This window comes from Rhea pennata, chromosome 28 (assembly GCF_028389875.1).
Source record: "Rhea pennata isolate bPtePen1 chromosome 28, bPtePen1.pri, whole genome shotgun sequence".
Taxonomy (NCBI): Eukaryota; Metazoa; Chordata; class Aves; order Rheiformes; family Rheidae; genus Rhea; species Rhea pennata.
Window position 1 is genome coordinate 5,600,699 of NC_084690.1, and position 16,245 is coordinate 5,616,943.

General features: G+C 60.0%; 1 protein-coding gene across 9 annotated transcripts in view; it reads right to left on the minus strand.

The window, feature by feature from the left end:
* Window positions 1-219: 219 nt before the first annotated feature.
* ANK1 (ankyrin 1) overlaps window positions 220-16,245 on the minus strand; it is a 41,898-nt gene continuing 25,872 nt past the window's right edge. For 5 of the 9 annotated variants that reach the window (XM_062596859.1, XM_062596855.1, XM_062596854.1 and 2 more), the window contains 21 exons: window positions 15,658-15,760; window positions 15,238-15,385; window positions 14,898-14,995; window positions 14,581-14,805; window positions 13,980-14,134; window positions 13,521-13,732; window positions 13,202-13,406; window positions 12,913-13,009; window positions 12,311-12,539; window positions 11,998-12,123; window positions 11,793-11,912; window positions 11,441-11,573; window positions 11,141-11,215; window positions 10,369-10,500; window positions 9,789-9,935; window positions 7,533-8,088; window positions 6,589-6,859; window positions 5,348-5,431; window positions 5,024-5,182; window positions 4,636-4,766; window positions 220-2,432 (listed from right to left, as the gene is read on the minus strand). In XM_062596859.1, coding sequence (XP_062452843.1) covers window positions 4,659-4,766; window positions 5,024-5,182; window positions 5,348-5,431; window positions 6,589-6,859; window positions 7,533-8,088; window positions 9,789-9,935; window positions 10,369-10,500; window positions 11,141-11,215; window positions 11,441-11,573; window positions 11,793-11,912; window positions 11,998-12,123; window positions 12,311-12,539; window positions 12,913-13,009; window positions 13,202-13,406; window positions 13,521-13,732; window positions 13,980-14,134; window positions 14,581-14,805; window positions 14,898-14,995; window positions 15,238-15,385; window positions 15,658-15,760 — 3,383 coding nt within the window. In that variant the 3' untranslated portion in view covers window positions 220-2,432; window positions 4,636-4,658. The other 4 variants (XM_062596857.1, XM_062596858.1, XM_062596862.1 and 1 more) reach the window with 4 other exon arrangements.

The window sequence follows — 16,245 nt, forward strand, 5'->3', positions numbered from 1 at the left end:
AGCTGCCAAGTCAACCTCGACTCCCGCTTGGTGCAGGAAGGATTGTGTCTTTCTGCACCTCTCGGCCTTCCCCCATTAATGGCAGGGTACAAACAGCTGCCTGTCCCCCCCCCCCCCCAGCCGTAGGGTATGACACCGGGGGGGGGGAAACACACCATATCTCACCATGTTCCCTGGAGCTTCAGCCCTCCACTCCCGAGAAGCAGAGATGAGACACAGTCTGTGTCATTTTCTTTATTAATTCATAATCTGATAACTGGTGTACAGGGAAATGATCTATACATCGGGGCTAAGACAGGGAGATCCAAAAGGCTTGTTTCCATAACAATTAAAAAAAGAAAATAAAAGTAATTTTTAAAACTTCTAAAAAGCTTCTAGTGTGCAGACTGCAGCATTCCCTAGGTTCATGTCAGATGCAGCCTCCCCCTACCAGCCCTACTAGCAATCCGAGCGCAAAGCGATGCCACTGCAGGTGCCTGGCACGGTTGCAACACAGCACATTCCCTAAGGAGTATACGAGGCCGAAGCAAGGACCCACACACAACTCTATGGCAATGCTATTGGCAGCAGCTGTTGCAGTGGGTCTAGGGAGGTTATTGTATGTGGCAAGGGTGAGGGATGGAGAGTCTGTGCCCTACATGGCTCAAACTGGGGAGTTGGTTTGCTCTCTGAGACTAAGCTGGCTGTTTGCTTTGCTGCAGCTAGGCTTCCTGCCCGGGCTGCACGGGACCCGGGGCTCTCCTGGCAGATGGACACCTGCTGCCATGTGGGGCTGCCCTGCCAGCACACCCCCTCACACGGCCAGGAGCGAGCGGGGGGCTTGTTCTGCGTGTGGCCGCAGGGAGCAACTACAGACCTGCGAAGCCACCTGATGGCCACCTCTGGGTGTGTGTGGGGGGGAGAGCAGGGGCCCGGCAGCCCTGTACTGCAACCCCCAGGCCCTGCCTTGGTTTGGGTAAGGGACAGAGCCAGGGGATGTGGAATCTACTGCTGCTATCAGCATCCTGACCTCCCGGGGTCAAGTACTGCAGCAGATCCAGCCTGTGGCACTTCTCAGCCACGTGGGCAGCGCTGCCCATCACTACAGGAGTAGCGGGCCCCAGGCTGGCTCTAGCTCTCGGGGTAGCTGCTTGGTCTGGCCTGCTGCAGCAGGGCCTTTAACAGGGCCAAAGTGCAGCTGCCCAGGTTGGTCCTGGGAGAGTCAGCATTGGCGGAGGTTGCAGCTGTGCTCAGTTGTGCCCTTGCAAGAGGCCAGGGGAGGAGGCCCCATGGCCTGCAGAGCCCTTGTGCAGGTGTGTGGTACAGGTCGGCTGGCTCCAGCCAGCTCCTGGCTCGTCTCCTGAGCGGATACTGTGCTGAGTAGAGCCAGGCACAGCCCAATGTGTGGCACAAGCATCCCCTGCTCTGTCACTACACATCCTCCTTGGGCCTAGCACCTCCATGTGGGCTACCAGCTTCACCCCACCTGAAGCAAACACAAACCGGGGCTTGCACCAAGGCCAAACCCATGGGACATCTCCCACAGGCCCCTCTCTTCACACTAGAAGATGACCAGAGAGCAGTACAGGGCAGGAGCAGTCTGCTACAGCCTCCCAGTTCCAGTCACCAGAGCTGCTCATGTTCTCCAATGGCTTGGCCCCTCCTGCAGCCTGAAGAGGTATTTGGGAGCAGAGCTGTTAGTGCTTTGTACACACTGCTAGAGTGTCCCTAGGGGTTTGCATAGTATTTATTGGTTCATATACACAAGGCTGATTGCTGTACAGTTTACACTTTCAACACAAGCAACGAGCTCAGTGCTCTGGCCAGAGCCCTGCCCTGGTGCGAGACGTTGCACGTGCTGGGGAGAGGAAGGGCAGCCCTGCACCAGCCACTCTGTGCTTCTTACAGCCCACCTGTCCCATGCTCCTGGCCACTGCTGCCCTTCCCATACCCCAGCAACCGCTGGGGGATGAGATGCAAGTCCAGCAGCGGCAGGGCGGAGACAGGGGCTGAGACTCTCTCCTTGCACGGCAGGCAGCACCGTGCTGCCCCAGACTCCCTCTCGCATGGGGCACAGGGACGCATATACATACACGAGCGTGTGAGGGTGGATGCTCCTTCCCTCGTGTTTGCTGCCAGCCCAGCTTTTGCCTCCCAGAGTAGCCAAGAGACTGGTGCCCATGATGCCTGTGGCCATCTCTGGGTTCCTGGTGGCAGCGGATTGGGGACGGAGGCCCCTCCGTCAGTATTAAGTACGGTAGCTCATGCGTCTGCAGTCAGTCAGTCATGCGAATAGGACGGTAAGTATGTCTCATACAGAAATCATGCCATTAGCCTATAGAAACATGTACAGCCAGCCCTGCTCCCCTCCACTCTCTGCTTTCCGCTCTCCTCTTCTCAGGTATGTCTCAGAGCACAGGTGGCGTTCAGTGGTTTGGTGTTGAGGTGAGATCCTGGAGAGACAAAGAGAGAGACGGAGTTACCAGCGGCTCACGGTGGCACAGCAGTGAAAAAGGAAGGGGGCAGCTGGGCACACAGCAGCCCCAGCTCCTTCTGCACCCTGTTACTGCCCCACTTGCAGCCATTCTGTCCAGCCAGCACACAGCAAGTTTTAGGAGCATCAGAGAGGCAGCACCAGAGCCCAGCTGAGTGCCCTGCCTGGAACCAGCAGCAAGGGTATGGGTGGTATTGGCAGTGCTGTGCCTGCTGCAGGGAGCTGCCTGCAGCTCAGAGGGGCTGCCCACGTGTGAATCTGCATGCATCACCTGCTACTGGCCAGGGCAGCAGGAACGTTTGGTCCCGCACAGGGTGTGCACCAGCCTGCAGCGGCACCTCTCATGTTAACAATCCTTGACAAGGAAGGTGCTGCAGGACAGGCGGCACCATCCATCGCTGCAACAGGAGTCCTCGGTTCCTGCTGGTTCTGCGCAGGACTTGTCAGCTTTCACAGCTCCTGGCTCACTTCCTGGGTTGGGCTGCACCACGAGCAGTGCGGCACCAGGAAAGAACTGGGTGGGCAGCTGCAGGCTCTGGGACCAACACCTGCCTTTTGAGGCCAGCCCTGAGCCCTAAGGCTTGCCTAGGGCAGCCGACTGCACCTTGACCTCACAGCAGAGGGAAGACCCTGCCTGCAGCCACTAGGCCACTTCCACATGCTGCAGAGCAGCAGGAGCACTGCCTCACAGAGCGGGGTGGCAGCCCCAGGCCCCGTCTGCATCGCAGGGCAGGCAACAGGCATGGACACAGGCACGAGCTTCTTGACTGCTATGTGCCCACAGAGATCCCACTAACACAGTGGGAAAAAAGGAGGGAGTGTGTGTGTGTGAGAGAGGACAAACACAGCTGCATGTGTGCAGCAAAGGCCAGAGCAGTGGCTGCCTTTCCTTGGCAGTCTCCTTGCTCGTGCAGGCATGCCTGCAGCACCTTCCTACAAGTGCTGCGCTGCCCGGCCCAGCAGTGAGTATGCAGAGGACAACAGTGCAGCTGTGTCCAAGTATGTCATGCCAAGCACCATGCCTTGGGACTGGCCCACTTCACCGAAGAGGGGAGGCTAGGGAGGCAGGGAATGTGCAAGGCTCAAGGCATGCTCCAGCACCCACCCTGGGGAGCAATGCAAAGCGCCCTGTGCAAAGGAAAAAAGTTCCCTGCCCTCTTTTCTGACAAGCATCATGGCCCTGCACCTCACCACTCCTGCACCCCTGCTCTGCTCATATCCAACAGCAGCATCCCACCGTCTGCCGCCCTTTTGCAGCTGTGTGAGTCTAAACAAACCTCGTTGCTGCCCTCTCGTGCCACCTCACAGGGAAGGCTGGCAGCAGGAACTGCTTGTATCTCCCATCAGGAGCACTGCAAGCAGAGGTAGCAGGCCAGGTTGGCCCAGCAGAGACATGACACCCACACCTGCTTTGCTCCTGTGCCAGCAATGGGCTGTACCCCAGGGGCAGGGGTGCAGGCTCCAGGGGTGCCATCTCCAGGGGTGCCACTCCTCTGCAGTGAGGCTGCACAGCTGGTGCTGGTGGATGGAGGGGACAGCTCTGTTCTGGGCTGAGGCAGTCCTGGGGCCTTCCTGGAGGGGACAGTCATGGGGGGACTGTCAATTCCATAACAGTAACTGCAGCACTGGGTCCGGCTCAAGGCAGACACAGGGCAGTGTAAGAAGAAACTGGGCCAAGAACTCGGACTGCCCCAGTGCAAGTACTACACAGTCCCTAGAGCTTTCTGGACAACAGTCCTTCCTCTGCTGCAGCCTGCTGCAACCAGCAGCAACAATCCCGTGGCCCCATCACTGCGGACATGGGACTGCAGTGGAGTAATGACTCCAAGGATCTAGGCCACCGTAGCAGCCCCGGCACTGCGCCACAGTGGAGAGCTGAGTGCAAACATGGCTCCAGCGCCAGCAGTTGGCTGAGGACCACTGCAGAGGAGGGGCACAAGCCCATGCACCTCACCCAGGCCCTGGGCCCTGGCATGGGCTAGCATCTGGGGCACTAAAACCACGTGTCTTCAGCTCCTAGCTGCAGCACAGCAATCGCCTGGCAGGCTGGCAGTTGGACACAGTCTTGCTGGCACTCCCCGGGGACAAGGCGTGTGTCCAGCAGCTCCATGCACAAGGCAGCACGGGGCGCTGCACGGAAGGAAGAGCGAAGGTGGGGTTACCTCAAAAGAGGCCATTTGAGGGGTCACTGCTTTCCCCTTTTCAGGCTGGCACGTTTCACTATCTGAGCCCCCATCCTGCCCCCGGAGACCTCCAATTTCGGGACACGGACTCGCACCTCCTCCTGAGAAAGCTGCAGGGGCAGGAAGCAGGACACCAGCCCAGTGGATGGACAGACAGACAGACAGAAGAGGACAGGAGAGGGAAAGGCAGAGTCAGATGACAGAAGACACTGAGCAAGAAGACCATAGAGCAGTGGGCAAGGGCTGCCCAGCAGCCGCAGAGGGGCGAGAGAAGTGAGCAGGGCAGGAGGAAGCACAGACGGCAGTGGAGCCCCGGTGCCCTCAAAGGCAGTGTTAGCCCGGGGCTGAGCTACGAGCTGCACGGTACCTTGGCCCCCCGACTGTCCCGATGAAGGCTGGTGTATTCCATGAAGCGCTCAGTCTCAGCCTCTGCGTCGTGGAGCTCCGGCCTGGAGCTCTCTGGCAGCAGCTCCTTGTGCTCCTGCCTGTCGTCCGGGCCCAGCTGCCGCACCACCTTCCGGATGACCTGTGGAGAGCAGACCCCGGGCGTCACTGCCAGCCTGTGCTCCCTGCCCCAGCTCCAGCCAGGGAAGCCAGGGAACTTTGATGGCAGCAGCAGGCAGCAGGAGCCCTGCACAGCCCTGGCTGTGCTGCAGCATGCCCACCACAGCACTATGCCCCAGCCACTCACCTTCTTGGTGATGATATTGCCCTGATCGTCTGTGAACTGCTCCTCTGTCACCTGCTCCCCAGGGATATTGAGGACTTCATTCCCCTGCAGCAAGAGGAGGGACAGCGGGGCATCTCAGGGGGGGCAAGGGGACCCTTTGCAGTGGGACATCATGCAGACATGCACCCACAGCCTCTGCCTCCCACAGGGGCCCTGGTCCCTAACTGCTCTGCTGTCCCCACTAGGCCCAGGGCTAGGCTTTCGGCCCCCAGCCTATTACCTTCACAAGGACACGCCGGCGGACAACCCTGGTGGAGAACGACTCCTCATCATCCGCCAGCCCCTGGCTCTCCCCAAGCTCCTTGTCCAGCTCGCAGTGGGCGTGCTTGAGCAGGAAGCGCAGGGAGCCCCGGGCGATGTGCAGGACGTTCTGGCAGCTGACCAGGAAGAAGGCCAGCAGCACCAGGGCAACCAGCAGCTGTGCCAGGAAAGCCCACATCCCGCCCTGGCGGCTCCCTGTGGTCCCAGCCTGCCGCTCAGACCCCAGCCATGGTGCTCAAGGAGCCTGGGAGCAGCCCTGTAACTCGAGCTGCCACGGATGGGCTGGCCGTGGGCGGGAGAAGGCAGCGGGCAGCTGCAGTGTCCTTTGCACTCGCTTCTGTCCAAGTCATCAGAGCCAGGGTGGTGACAGCACTGCCCTTCCCATGGATCCGGTCAGGAGACAGCCCCGTTCCCCTCCCCGTCAGCCCACTCTGGGCTCTGTAGCAGTGCGCAGCCCTCAGCAAGGAGGTCTGGGGGCTCGGCGGGGGGCATGAGTGGCACTGCAGAGGGGCACTGCCAGCTGAGCAGCCACATGCCACTGGTGCATGCCCTGGCCTGGTACACACCTGGCACATGCTCTGGGACTACAGGAGGACTCCCACCACCCACCTTGGCCCCGAGGCCAGCTCTATTTCTGGGTGCTCTGTGCCCAGTGCTGGCAGGCTCTTGGACAGGGGCCAAGGGAGATACTCTATTAGGAAGTGAGCAGGGTGACCAGCGAGGTTATAAATGGAGAGCAGGCACTGGCATGCAGAGTGTAGATCAGGCTATTCTGGGTCAGCCCTGGGCAGAGAGGCCAGAGGGGCACAGAGGCAGGGGCAGGCAGCTTGCCAGGACACCTCCACCTCTTGCAGCCCAGCTGGCCCTGCGGCAGGTCAGGAACACACTGCCTGTGAGGTTTCCATCTCCTGTGGTCCAGGTCTCCTTGTTCTTACCCTCACCTGCATAAAGAAGCTGCTGTCTATCTTCTCCTGCCAGCAGCCGAAGGCCTGGCCCATGGAGTGCTGGGGCTGCCAGTCGCTGTCCTCTGCGGAGCTGATCCGCATCGGCTCCACGCCTGGCACCAGGACCTGCTCTTGCTCCTGGCCCTGCACCCCGGAGGCCGTAGTGTGTGTCAGGCGCAGCCTTCGAGTGACCCCCTCCTGCCAGGAGCCCGCTGTCAGGTCCTGTAGGCAGGAGATAAAGGAGCCTTCTGCATTCCAGTCCCTCAGCCTGGGCACCGGAGAGGGACAGGGACAGGGAGAGAGAGACAGAGAGAGAGAGGCAGTCAGCTTTGCCACGGAGTTGCTGCACCAGGGAGCACCAGCCTGCCTCTCGCAAACGCACCTGTGCACCCTGCACACCCCCACGCTCAGGGCCCACCGGTTCTTGGTGCCACCAGGGCCCAGAACAAGCTGCATGAGATGCAGATGCGTAAAAAGGCACACACCTCCTCTCCCCATGCTCCCTGCCTGTCCCGTGGCCTTGCGGCCCAACTGTCTCTGGGCTTTGCACTCTACTGCAATGGGGTCTAAGGCAGCACCCTGCACCACCTGACTCTACTGCGGACCTCAGGAGGATTGGTGTCACTGAGAGTGTGGGAGGAAGTGGCTTAGGTCAAACTGCCTGTGGCAAACATGACCTACACGCAGGGCCTGGCTGCCTGCGCAGGGTCCCTCCCAGGAGCTCTGCGAGGAGCTTCACAGTGCATCTCCAGAGAGGTGCCAGGGGCTCAGCCTGAGCCACCACTCTGTCTGCACAGTGGTGCTAGGACTCCAGAGCTGGGGACCAGCACAGGAGCAAGCCGGGCTGGAAGATGCTTACAGCTGGCCCAGCACGGGGTAATAGCTGGTGATGCAGCTCCATTCCCCTCCCATAGCCTCCCTGGTGCCCCAGGCCCTAGTACCTGTCTGCACTCTTCTCAGCAATGTGGCTCACAGTAGGTGACGCTGTGATCCTGGCTTGCGCCTTCTGCTGAACTGAAACAAAAGACACTTCATTCTCTGGGTCCTGCTCCTCGGCCAATTGCAGCTGGCGATCACTGGGTGGCATCTTCCCCTCTGGCCTCTGACCCTCCTCCTGTTCTAGTAGGTCTATCAGGCCATTCATGGCATCTGAGTCCACTGTGTCATCCTCAACCAGGTCCATAGAGCCCAGGTGGCTTGGATCATGTGTGTCTGCCAGCAGCTGACCCGGGAATCGGCCTTCGCTTGTGGCATCTGAGTCCTCAGCCTTGCTGCATTCCAGAGAGGAGTCCTCAGCAGTCACCAGTGAAGGGGTGAGTCCTGAGGACCACACCTGCATGTCGGACATCTCCATCAGGGCATCTTGCTCAGTGGCGGCCATGGGGATGGCATCCATGATGGCCACCTCATTCCAGTACTGGTCAGCACGCAGCGGGGATGGCAGTGTGTAATGCAGGGAGGCAGGGGACAGCAGCTCGTCCTGCAGCGAAGCATAACCTACATGGGCAGATAGAGGCGACATCTCCAGCAGCCATCTCACACGCACACACAAGCGCAGCTGGGAGAAGGGGAGCAGCCTCAGGGAGGGTGCCTGCCCTGGGGATGGCATTTGTCTGGCCACACTGGACCCTAGCTGCTAGGCTGAGCAGAGAGGTGGCTCGCAGCAGCGATGGCCTTTCAACAGTACCTCTTGTCCCTGCAAGAGCCACAGTGCCTCCCTTTGAGTGCCAGCTCTGAGCTGGGCAGGCCCTGAGGTGCCGAGGGCACCAGCCGGGGCCGCATGAATGCCCCATCCACACTTCAGGGCAGAGTCCTCTTGGCTGCCTTGCTGCCTCAGCTCCTGCGTGCCTGCCCACAGCCCCATCCATCTGGCAGAAGGTCTGCCTAGAGCTAACATTGCCAAGTCCTGTGGGCACCAGCTTGAGAAACTAAGCCTTCTGCACGGTGCAGAGGAGCAGGCTGGGGGCAGCACCAGGGGCAGGGAGGGACAGCACTGCTCAGGGACCCAGGCACATGTGACGCAGCCCTGGGGCTCTGTGGGATGTAGCCAGGGCCCCATAAATCTGTCTGTGTCTCTGGGGCTGTTGGCAGCTGTCAGGTCCTCATCCATGGTGGAGTGGACAGCCTAGGCGCACTGACATGACCTGCAGCTGGTCCAGGCACTCCCGCCCAGGCAGGTGGCTTTGCCCAGCCTTTTTTCAGCTCTGAGCAACTTGGCCCCCTTTTCACCCCCAGAGAACTTGTTCTGCTCTGCAGGCAGCCAGGAATTGCCAGCAGCAGCAAAGCCACAGAGGGTAACTGGGAGCCCCCAGTGCACTAATGGTGCCCTCTCTTCAGGCAGCAGCAAGCCGTGCAGTGCAGGGCCACCCAGTGAGGTGTGCAAGGCAGTGCAGGAGGCAGGAGAAGGTGGCCCGGGGGGGCTGACTGTGAGGGCCTTGCTACCATGCGTGGGGGCAGTCTCTGGTGACATGTGGTCACTGGAGCTGGATGGCTCCGGAAGTGGCTCTGGGAGGGCTCAGCTGAGGTGGAGACAGTGGAGACAGGCAGTGGAGGAGGATGAGAGAAGGAGAGGCCAGAATGAGCTCAGAGAAGAGCAATGACAAGAAGTGACCCACGAAAGTGCCCACACCTGACGGCGCTGGGTGGCATGTTTGAGAGAGCACAGAAGAAGGGGAGAGAGCAATCTGCAGGAGCAGCATGAGGCAGTGCTGCAGCACAGGGCCGCGGCGGCACACAGCCCCATCCCTGCTCCCTAGAGACACACACTGCGACTGAGCCCGGCCACCCTCCAGCCAGCACACCTCGCCTGGGACCAGGTACGCAGCCGCAGCAAGGAAAGGCCTGGGCCTCTGCAAGCTCCCAGGCCACAGCTGAGCCCAGGAGGCTAGGGGCATCCTTCCTCCCCGGCATGTCAGGATGAGGAGGCAGCAGGTGTCCATCCCACCTAGAGAGCTCCAGGGAAGCTACCTGAAGGCTGGCCAAGTGTTTTCTACAGCAAAGCCCCCAGTGCAGTGGTCGCATCTGTCCGCCTGCACCATCAAGGGGTGCCGGGTCCAGCCCCAACCTTGCGCCGCTGATTGCCTTGCCTGAAGCCAGCCGGCCCTGGCCAGGCAAAATGTCACCTCCAAGCCCGCCTCGCCTCTGCTCCGCTCCCCTGCAGCTCTCCCCGTTGCCCCAGCATGGTGCCCAGGACTCACCATTCATCTGGGATGGCGAGAGGGAGTAGTCTCTGTTCGTATAGCGCCAGCTGCCCTTCACGCTGCGGCTCTGCCTGCCAGAGCCCTCCAGTGTGCTGACGATCTCGCTGCGGTCGATATTCCTCAGCGCCGTGTACAAGCTCTCCACTGCAGGGGGAAGTCAGTGTCACCAAGTGGCAGGGCAGGCCAACGGCCGGGGACACAGCTGCCCCCCGCCACTCACAAGGTGCACGTGAAAGGGCTGCTAAATGTGGCTGGTGGACCCTGAGCAGGCACACGTGGATGTGCAATGCAGCTGCTGGGCACGGCTAGTACAGCCATGCCTACAGGCATAATGCACCACAGGTGTGTGCACTGGTGCTGGGCAGCCAGGCACGCACATCAAAGAGATCCCAGCACAGAAGACTGGCCCCAGCTCTGGCTGGAAGGCTAAGAGCTACCCCAGGTGCTTCCAGAGATCAGGGAGGGATCAGAATTGCTGGGCCAGAGCTGTGGTCCTGAGCAGACCCCAGTAGCAGAAGCCAGCCACCTCGCAGGTCCATCACCAGGCTGCTGCCAGAGGCACACGGTAGGTACTCACTCTTGGCATCCTTGCCCTCGCGGCTGACCCAGAGGTTGAGTAAGGCCATACTCTGCTCCAGTAGGGAATTGGGATTCTCCACACGTATCCTGTTGATATCATCCACCCCAAACTGCAGTTCACGTGCTAGCTCTGAGGGAGAAACTACATCTGAGCATCACACTCAGGCACCAGCTACCAGCTCCTGAGCAAAAAAGGCTAAGGATGTCATGAGGGTCTTAGCCAGATCCTGCACTGTCCCCCCATACAGCATACAGCCAAACACAGCAGAACACGCAGGAGCAGGAGCTGAGACAGGGCAGAGGCTGAAGTCCCTCTGCCTAGGCTGGCTGTGGCCAGCTTAGCAGCATCTCAGGCTGAGGAGAAGCATTGGTGCTGCTGCTGGGTGTGCAGCTGTAGGGAGAGTGCTGGGCCCTTGTGGCTGATGCTCACCACCTACATGTCAGCTTTGGAACTGCAGCAAGGCATACAACTTGGAGCAAAATCCCAGCCTGGCATCAGTGTGCATGCTCTGCATTGCAGGCACAGCTGCAGGTAAGCTCTCTTCAATGCCAAGGTATGTTCACAGGTTAGCTGGGACCTGCACAGACAGCCTGTCAGAGGAGCTAATGAAGACTGCATGTATACAAGCTGCACCAAGGACCAGCTCTCAGCAAGACTCCCCTGGACAACACAAAGCAAACTTTGCCCAGCAGCATGTTTCAAGCATTCTTAAGTGCCATGTTTCAGAGGAGCCTCGTGCATCATCTAAATCTGCACAGTGTCGACTCACCTGCCCAGCTGAGGCCCAGCTGTTCCGCTATATCAACGATCTTCTGGTCTGCCTTGTCCGTGCTGCTCAGAGAGCCTGGAGGAGAAGAGGGAAGTCACAGCTGCACTGTGCAGGGCGCTGCACAAGGGTGGGGAGGTAAAAGGATTGCCAGGTGCAGGGCTCTGCACAGACTCATAGGCACTGCACTCGCCTTTCAGGACAACCCCAGGGTAGGGCCAAGGAAACCACAAGGGAAAGAGAACATGCCCTGAGTGAGAGTATAATAGGGATGGCCTTTTCACCTGGTCTGGGCATCCCTACCCTGAGTGCAGGTGATGGGAGGGCTTGAGAGGCCCGCAGGCTGCGTACCAAGGCTGCTCTCACTGAGGATGCTGTATCTCTCCCGCAGAGCCAATGGTGTCAGTGTCCTCCTCCGCTCCTCACTGCCGCTTCCCTGTGCAAGGCAACAGACCTAGGGGTTACCAGCCTGCAGAGACAGGGCAGCAACTCTGCCCTGACACCACCACTTCTCCCAAAGCCCTGAAAGAGCACATCGCGTCCACCTGGAGCAGCTGAGGAAGGAAAGTCAGCTAGCAAGTGCTGTTCCCCGTGCCTGGAGGAGGGAAAGGCCCCCTCTGCCTCATTCCAGAAGTGCCTGAGACCCAGCACTAACCTTGGTACAGGGCGGTATACTGATGTTCAGGTGGCAGAGAACATGCTGCAGGTCCTCATACTTCATGGCCTTGCGCAGGAATGACAAGGAGCCGCTGGCTTCCCGGCTGCTGTCCCGCACCTGCACAGCAAGAGCCAGATTAGCTGGCCAATGCATGGTAGGAGCAGGGACTGCTCTGCAGCTCAGCCCTTGGTCCTGCCATTACCTTGAAGGGGATTGCAAGACGGTTCTCCCGGAAAGACTGGAAGAGGAAGGTGCGTGGCTGCGCATCCTTTTTGACAGGCACTAGGTTGCCTGAAAGCTCAACGTGTAGAGGCATTCCCTCCGCCACCTGGCCGGGGAACAGAAAACAGGCTCAGTCCTTCCACAGCTAGCGTTGCTTCCCATTCCCCTGGACAGGGGCAGGTAATTTCTGGCCCTCCTCCCTGCATCAGGGCCAGGGCCTTCCACATGCATCAGTCCCCCCTCATAGGCAGTCCTCATTCTGCTGCCCTCCAAGCATGCTGTTGGGGACATACCTCAATGTCCCGGCTGCGAGCCACCTCTGTGAAGTTCTCATGCTGCTCCAAAGTCTTGTCGACCTTGTCATCGGTCATACAGTAGCAGCGCAGCCTGCCTTCCCGCGTATCATTCATCTTGGCGAACACCACAAATTTGGCCATGTAGGGCACAGCTGTCAGCTCCTTGTACAGTGTGGTGGCAAAGTGCACGGCCTCAGCTGTGCGTGGACAGTCTGCCAGCCAGAACCTGCGGGGGTGCTGGGTTAGAGGGACTGTGGGGACTGCTGGTTCAGTGGCATCAAGACAGCTGACCCCAAGCCCGGTAACAAACTGCACTGCAGAGGGTGCCCCCAATAGCCCTGGGAACAGGAGCAGCCAACACAAGAAATGTATCACCCAGGCACAGAGAGGGTCTGCTTCCCTCCACACATTCAGTTGTCACACTTGTCTCTGGATGCATACAGAGGTAGCACTTGTAAGGGAAAGTCTCAAGACTTCAACTGCCCTGCATATGGGAACGTAGCAGCATTAAGGAGACTCTGAACATAAGAGGCTACACCCCAGGATGATCCAAAATCAGCAGATGCCCCCTGCTCACCATCTGCCCACCCATGGCTCACCTGGCAGACACATTGGTGGTAAAGTTAGCACACTCATTGGCATAGACCAGCTTCGTGGTGCCTGTTATATCTTCCCACTGAGCTTGGGCTGTCCCTCCTGCAGCAGAAAGCAAGAGTGAGCATGCTGCCTTTCCTTAAGCCTGGGGCCTGTGTTCCTCTGACACTTGCTCTCTCCACTTCACTACTGTGATTTGTCTTTGGTTCTCAGGATCTGCATCCCACTGAGGCCATCCAGCCCGTTCCCACTGGAGAACCCTTTCCCCCATGTGGCACGGCTGGGCAACCTCACCAATGACGCTGCAGAGCAGGCGCAGGCTGGTGGTATCACCCTCGCCACTGTCCCGGGGGCTGTCCTTCCAGGATGGGGGCAGTGGGATGCGGAGGCCAATGGGGCGGTGGAATTTCCTCCGGCGTGGCTCTACTGTGACGATGGGGCTGAAGGTCGCCTGGTTCCCCAGCAGCTTGGTCACCAGTTCGTCAGGCACTGGCTGCGCCTGTGGGCAGTGCGGGTGGGCATCAAGACTGGGCCCATCTGGTGGGCAGCCTCAGGCCCCTGCAAGAGTGCTGCCTGGCACCTGAGCAAGCTGTCTGGAGCCCCCAGGGCTCACCTGCAGGGCCAGCTTCACCCTCTTGGTGACAGCAGTCTCGGGGAAGGTGGCCTGCACCATGGGCACCAGTGTGCTTTTCAAACACCTTCCCTCAGGGCCGATCAGGTCACAGTCCTGGCAAATCCGGGACATGACCACAAAGTAGAGAGGGAAATCTGTGGTGATGATGCGGCAGATCCTCTTCTTCTCCAGCTCCTCCTGGCTATCCAGCTCTGCAAAGGCAGCACAATGACTGGAGCAGGGCCCAGCCATGCACCATGCCCGTGGCCCTCATCTGCCAAGTCTTCTGAACTGCACTGACTATGCCACGCTGTGCTCAGCACCAACCCCATCACCTTATGCTGTGAGCACAGCCTGTCCCCAGGCCCACTGCAGCCCCCATGAGGGGCGAGGGGCTGCCCTGGCCAGCAGGAACTGCACTGATGCTGAGCCCTGCTGATGCCAGCCTGATCTGCTCACCTTCATCCATGCCATTAAGCAGCTGGTCCAGGTAACTCTCCTCGTAACAGCTGTGGTGCTCCTTCCAGACAGAGCCATTCTCACTGCGCAGCACCACTAGCTCACGGTCCCCACGCCCATACGAGGCGAAGTGTGGGATCTCCACGATCACAGGGCTGCGGGCAGCAGAGCGACGGCACTCACACCCAGACCCTGCCCACTGGGATGCCCTACTGGCCAGCAGCCCCCCCGCCAATGCTGGGGCAGAGCCCTTTGCCCACTCCCAGTGGACTCTGCAGGAGGAAGGCAGGACCCCTCACACTCCTCTCTGGCACACGGGGCTGCTCCATGCCACACGACCCTGATCACAGGGGCTTTTTCTGTGGTGGCACAGCCATCACTTCACTACCCTGTGATAACCTACCCAGGAACATGCCATCCCTGGCCTCTAGTGCATCTTGCTGGCCACTCCTGCCATGGGACATGGTCAGGGACATTCCTGCACTGGATCCTCCATGGGCATAAAGCAGCACAGGTCTTGCCACCAGCTGGCAGAGCCAAGATGCACGTCCAGCGCTGGGAGGAAGAGCCACAGCGTGGCGCAGCACCCCTTGGCACTCACCTCAGGAACTGGGCACCAGCGGGCCCCAGGGCGATGATGCGGCTGGCCAGGCCCTCCTCCTCGGCCAGCAGCGGGGGAGCTGGCAGCTTCTGGGGCTTCACCAGGCGGCAGGTGATGCGAGTTGGTGCAGCGCAGGTGCGGGGCGGGATGACCACACGCAGCCCGTTGTGCCGGCTACCCCGCATGGAGCCGCCGCGGGCATCCACCATGAAGCTCACCAGGAACCTGAGGGGCAGCAGAGATGCAGGCAGGCTGGCATGGTCCAGCCGGGCCCACAGCTGCTGGGCCCACACCTGCTGCAGGGGCCGGGCGCTCACCCTGTGTGCACGGGACTGGCCACCGGGCTGATGTTGTCCGAGGTCTCCGTGGCAGGGCTGCTGGGGATCAGCGAGTCCTCATCGAACTCCTTGGAGGGCTGCATGAGACCAGGGCAGTCCTGCTGGACATGGCTCCTGCCTGGGGACCTTGAACCCACCTGCCTTCCCCACAGCACCATGCAGGGAGGCTCCCCAGCAGCCCCCCCACCCAGCAGCCAGGCCCCACTCCTGCCCCACACTTCAGGCTGTGCTCAGCAGTGGTGGAGCAGGCTGCAGTTGATATGCATGCCAGCAATGTCCCAGAGCTGGGGGCCATGGCAGATGTGTGTGTTGTGCTCACCTCCTGCACGGAAACCAAGGGCGCATGCAGCAGACCGACTTGCTCAGCTTCTGCCTCGATAGGTCCTACCTGCTCAGGCTCCTCTGCTCTGGTCACCACAGTTTCAGGTGGAACGCAAGGGACCTGCAGGATGGCTGGAGACTCCGCTCTGTGCAGGAGAGGACAGTGATGGTCACTGAAGCAATGGACCCCCAGATCTTTGAGTGCCCCCAGACTGTCTCCAAGGAATACCAGGGCTGCAGGGCACACGGGACTCAGCAGTGACCTAAAGTCCTGGTGCTGGCCCAGCACCAGCTGTGCTTGCTATCCTAGGATGCTCAGTGCTCCACCTGCCGCCCAGCATCTTCCCTTCCTGCCCCCAGCACCCGGCCAGCCCCCTGCCCTGCAGCTGCTCCCTCCCTGCCATCCAGGGCTTCTTACATTTGTTCCGGCATCATTTTGGTCACAAACTCCAGCACCTCCCTCTTTCCATCCTGGTCCCTGGCATCAGGGGTCTTGGGCCTGGGTGCGATCAGCTCCTCCTCTGAAACCAAGAGTTGGCTCAGCACACAGAGGTGCAGAAGGACAGGGAGCACAGGTGCCCTCCCTCAGGGCTCGAGCCAGCAGGACCCTTCTCTGCTCGCACTGCTGGCCTCACCAAGCCGTTGGATTTCAGTAGCCACAGGCCTGCTTTGCCTTTGGCCAGATGGACTCTATGCTGTCCACAGCAAGCCCCATGGTGCGGGTTAGTGCGGCAGGAGCTGTGATAGCTGTTAAGAGCCTGGGCAGCCAGATAATCCTTTCCTGCAACACAGAGCTTTCCCAAACACAGAGTAGGGGGCATGCCACAGTTGGGTGCTGGGAACAAGAGTGAGGACAGGGCTAGTGCCACAGGAAGGATGCTGTAACACTGCTGAGCACATCAGTGCAGCCTTCCCTGGAGACACAGCCCCTGCCCAGCACTACCCACTAGCCCAATTAGTGCTTGCTGAGAAATCAAGAAGCGCTCAGCTTTTGCTAATTCCCTAG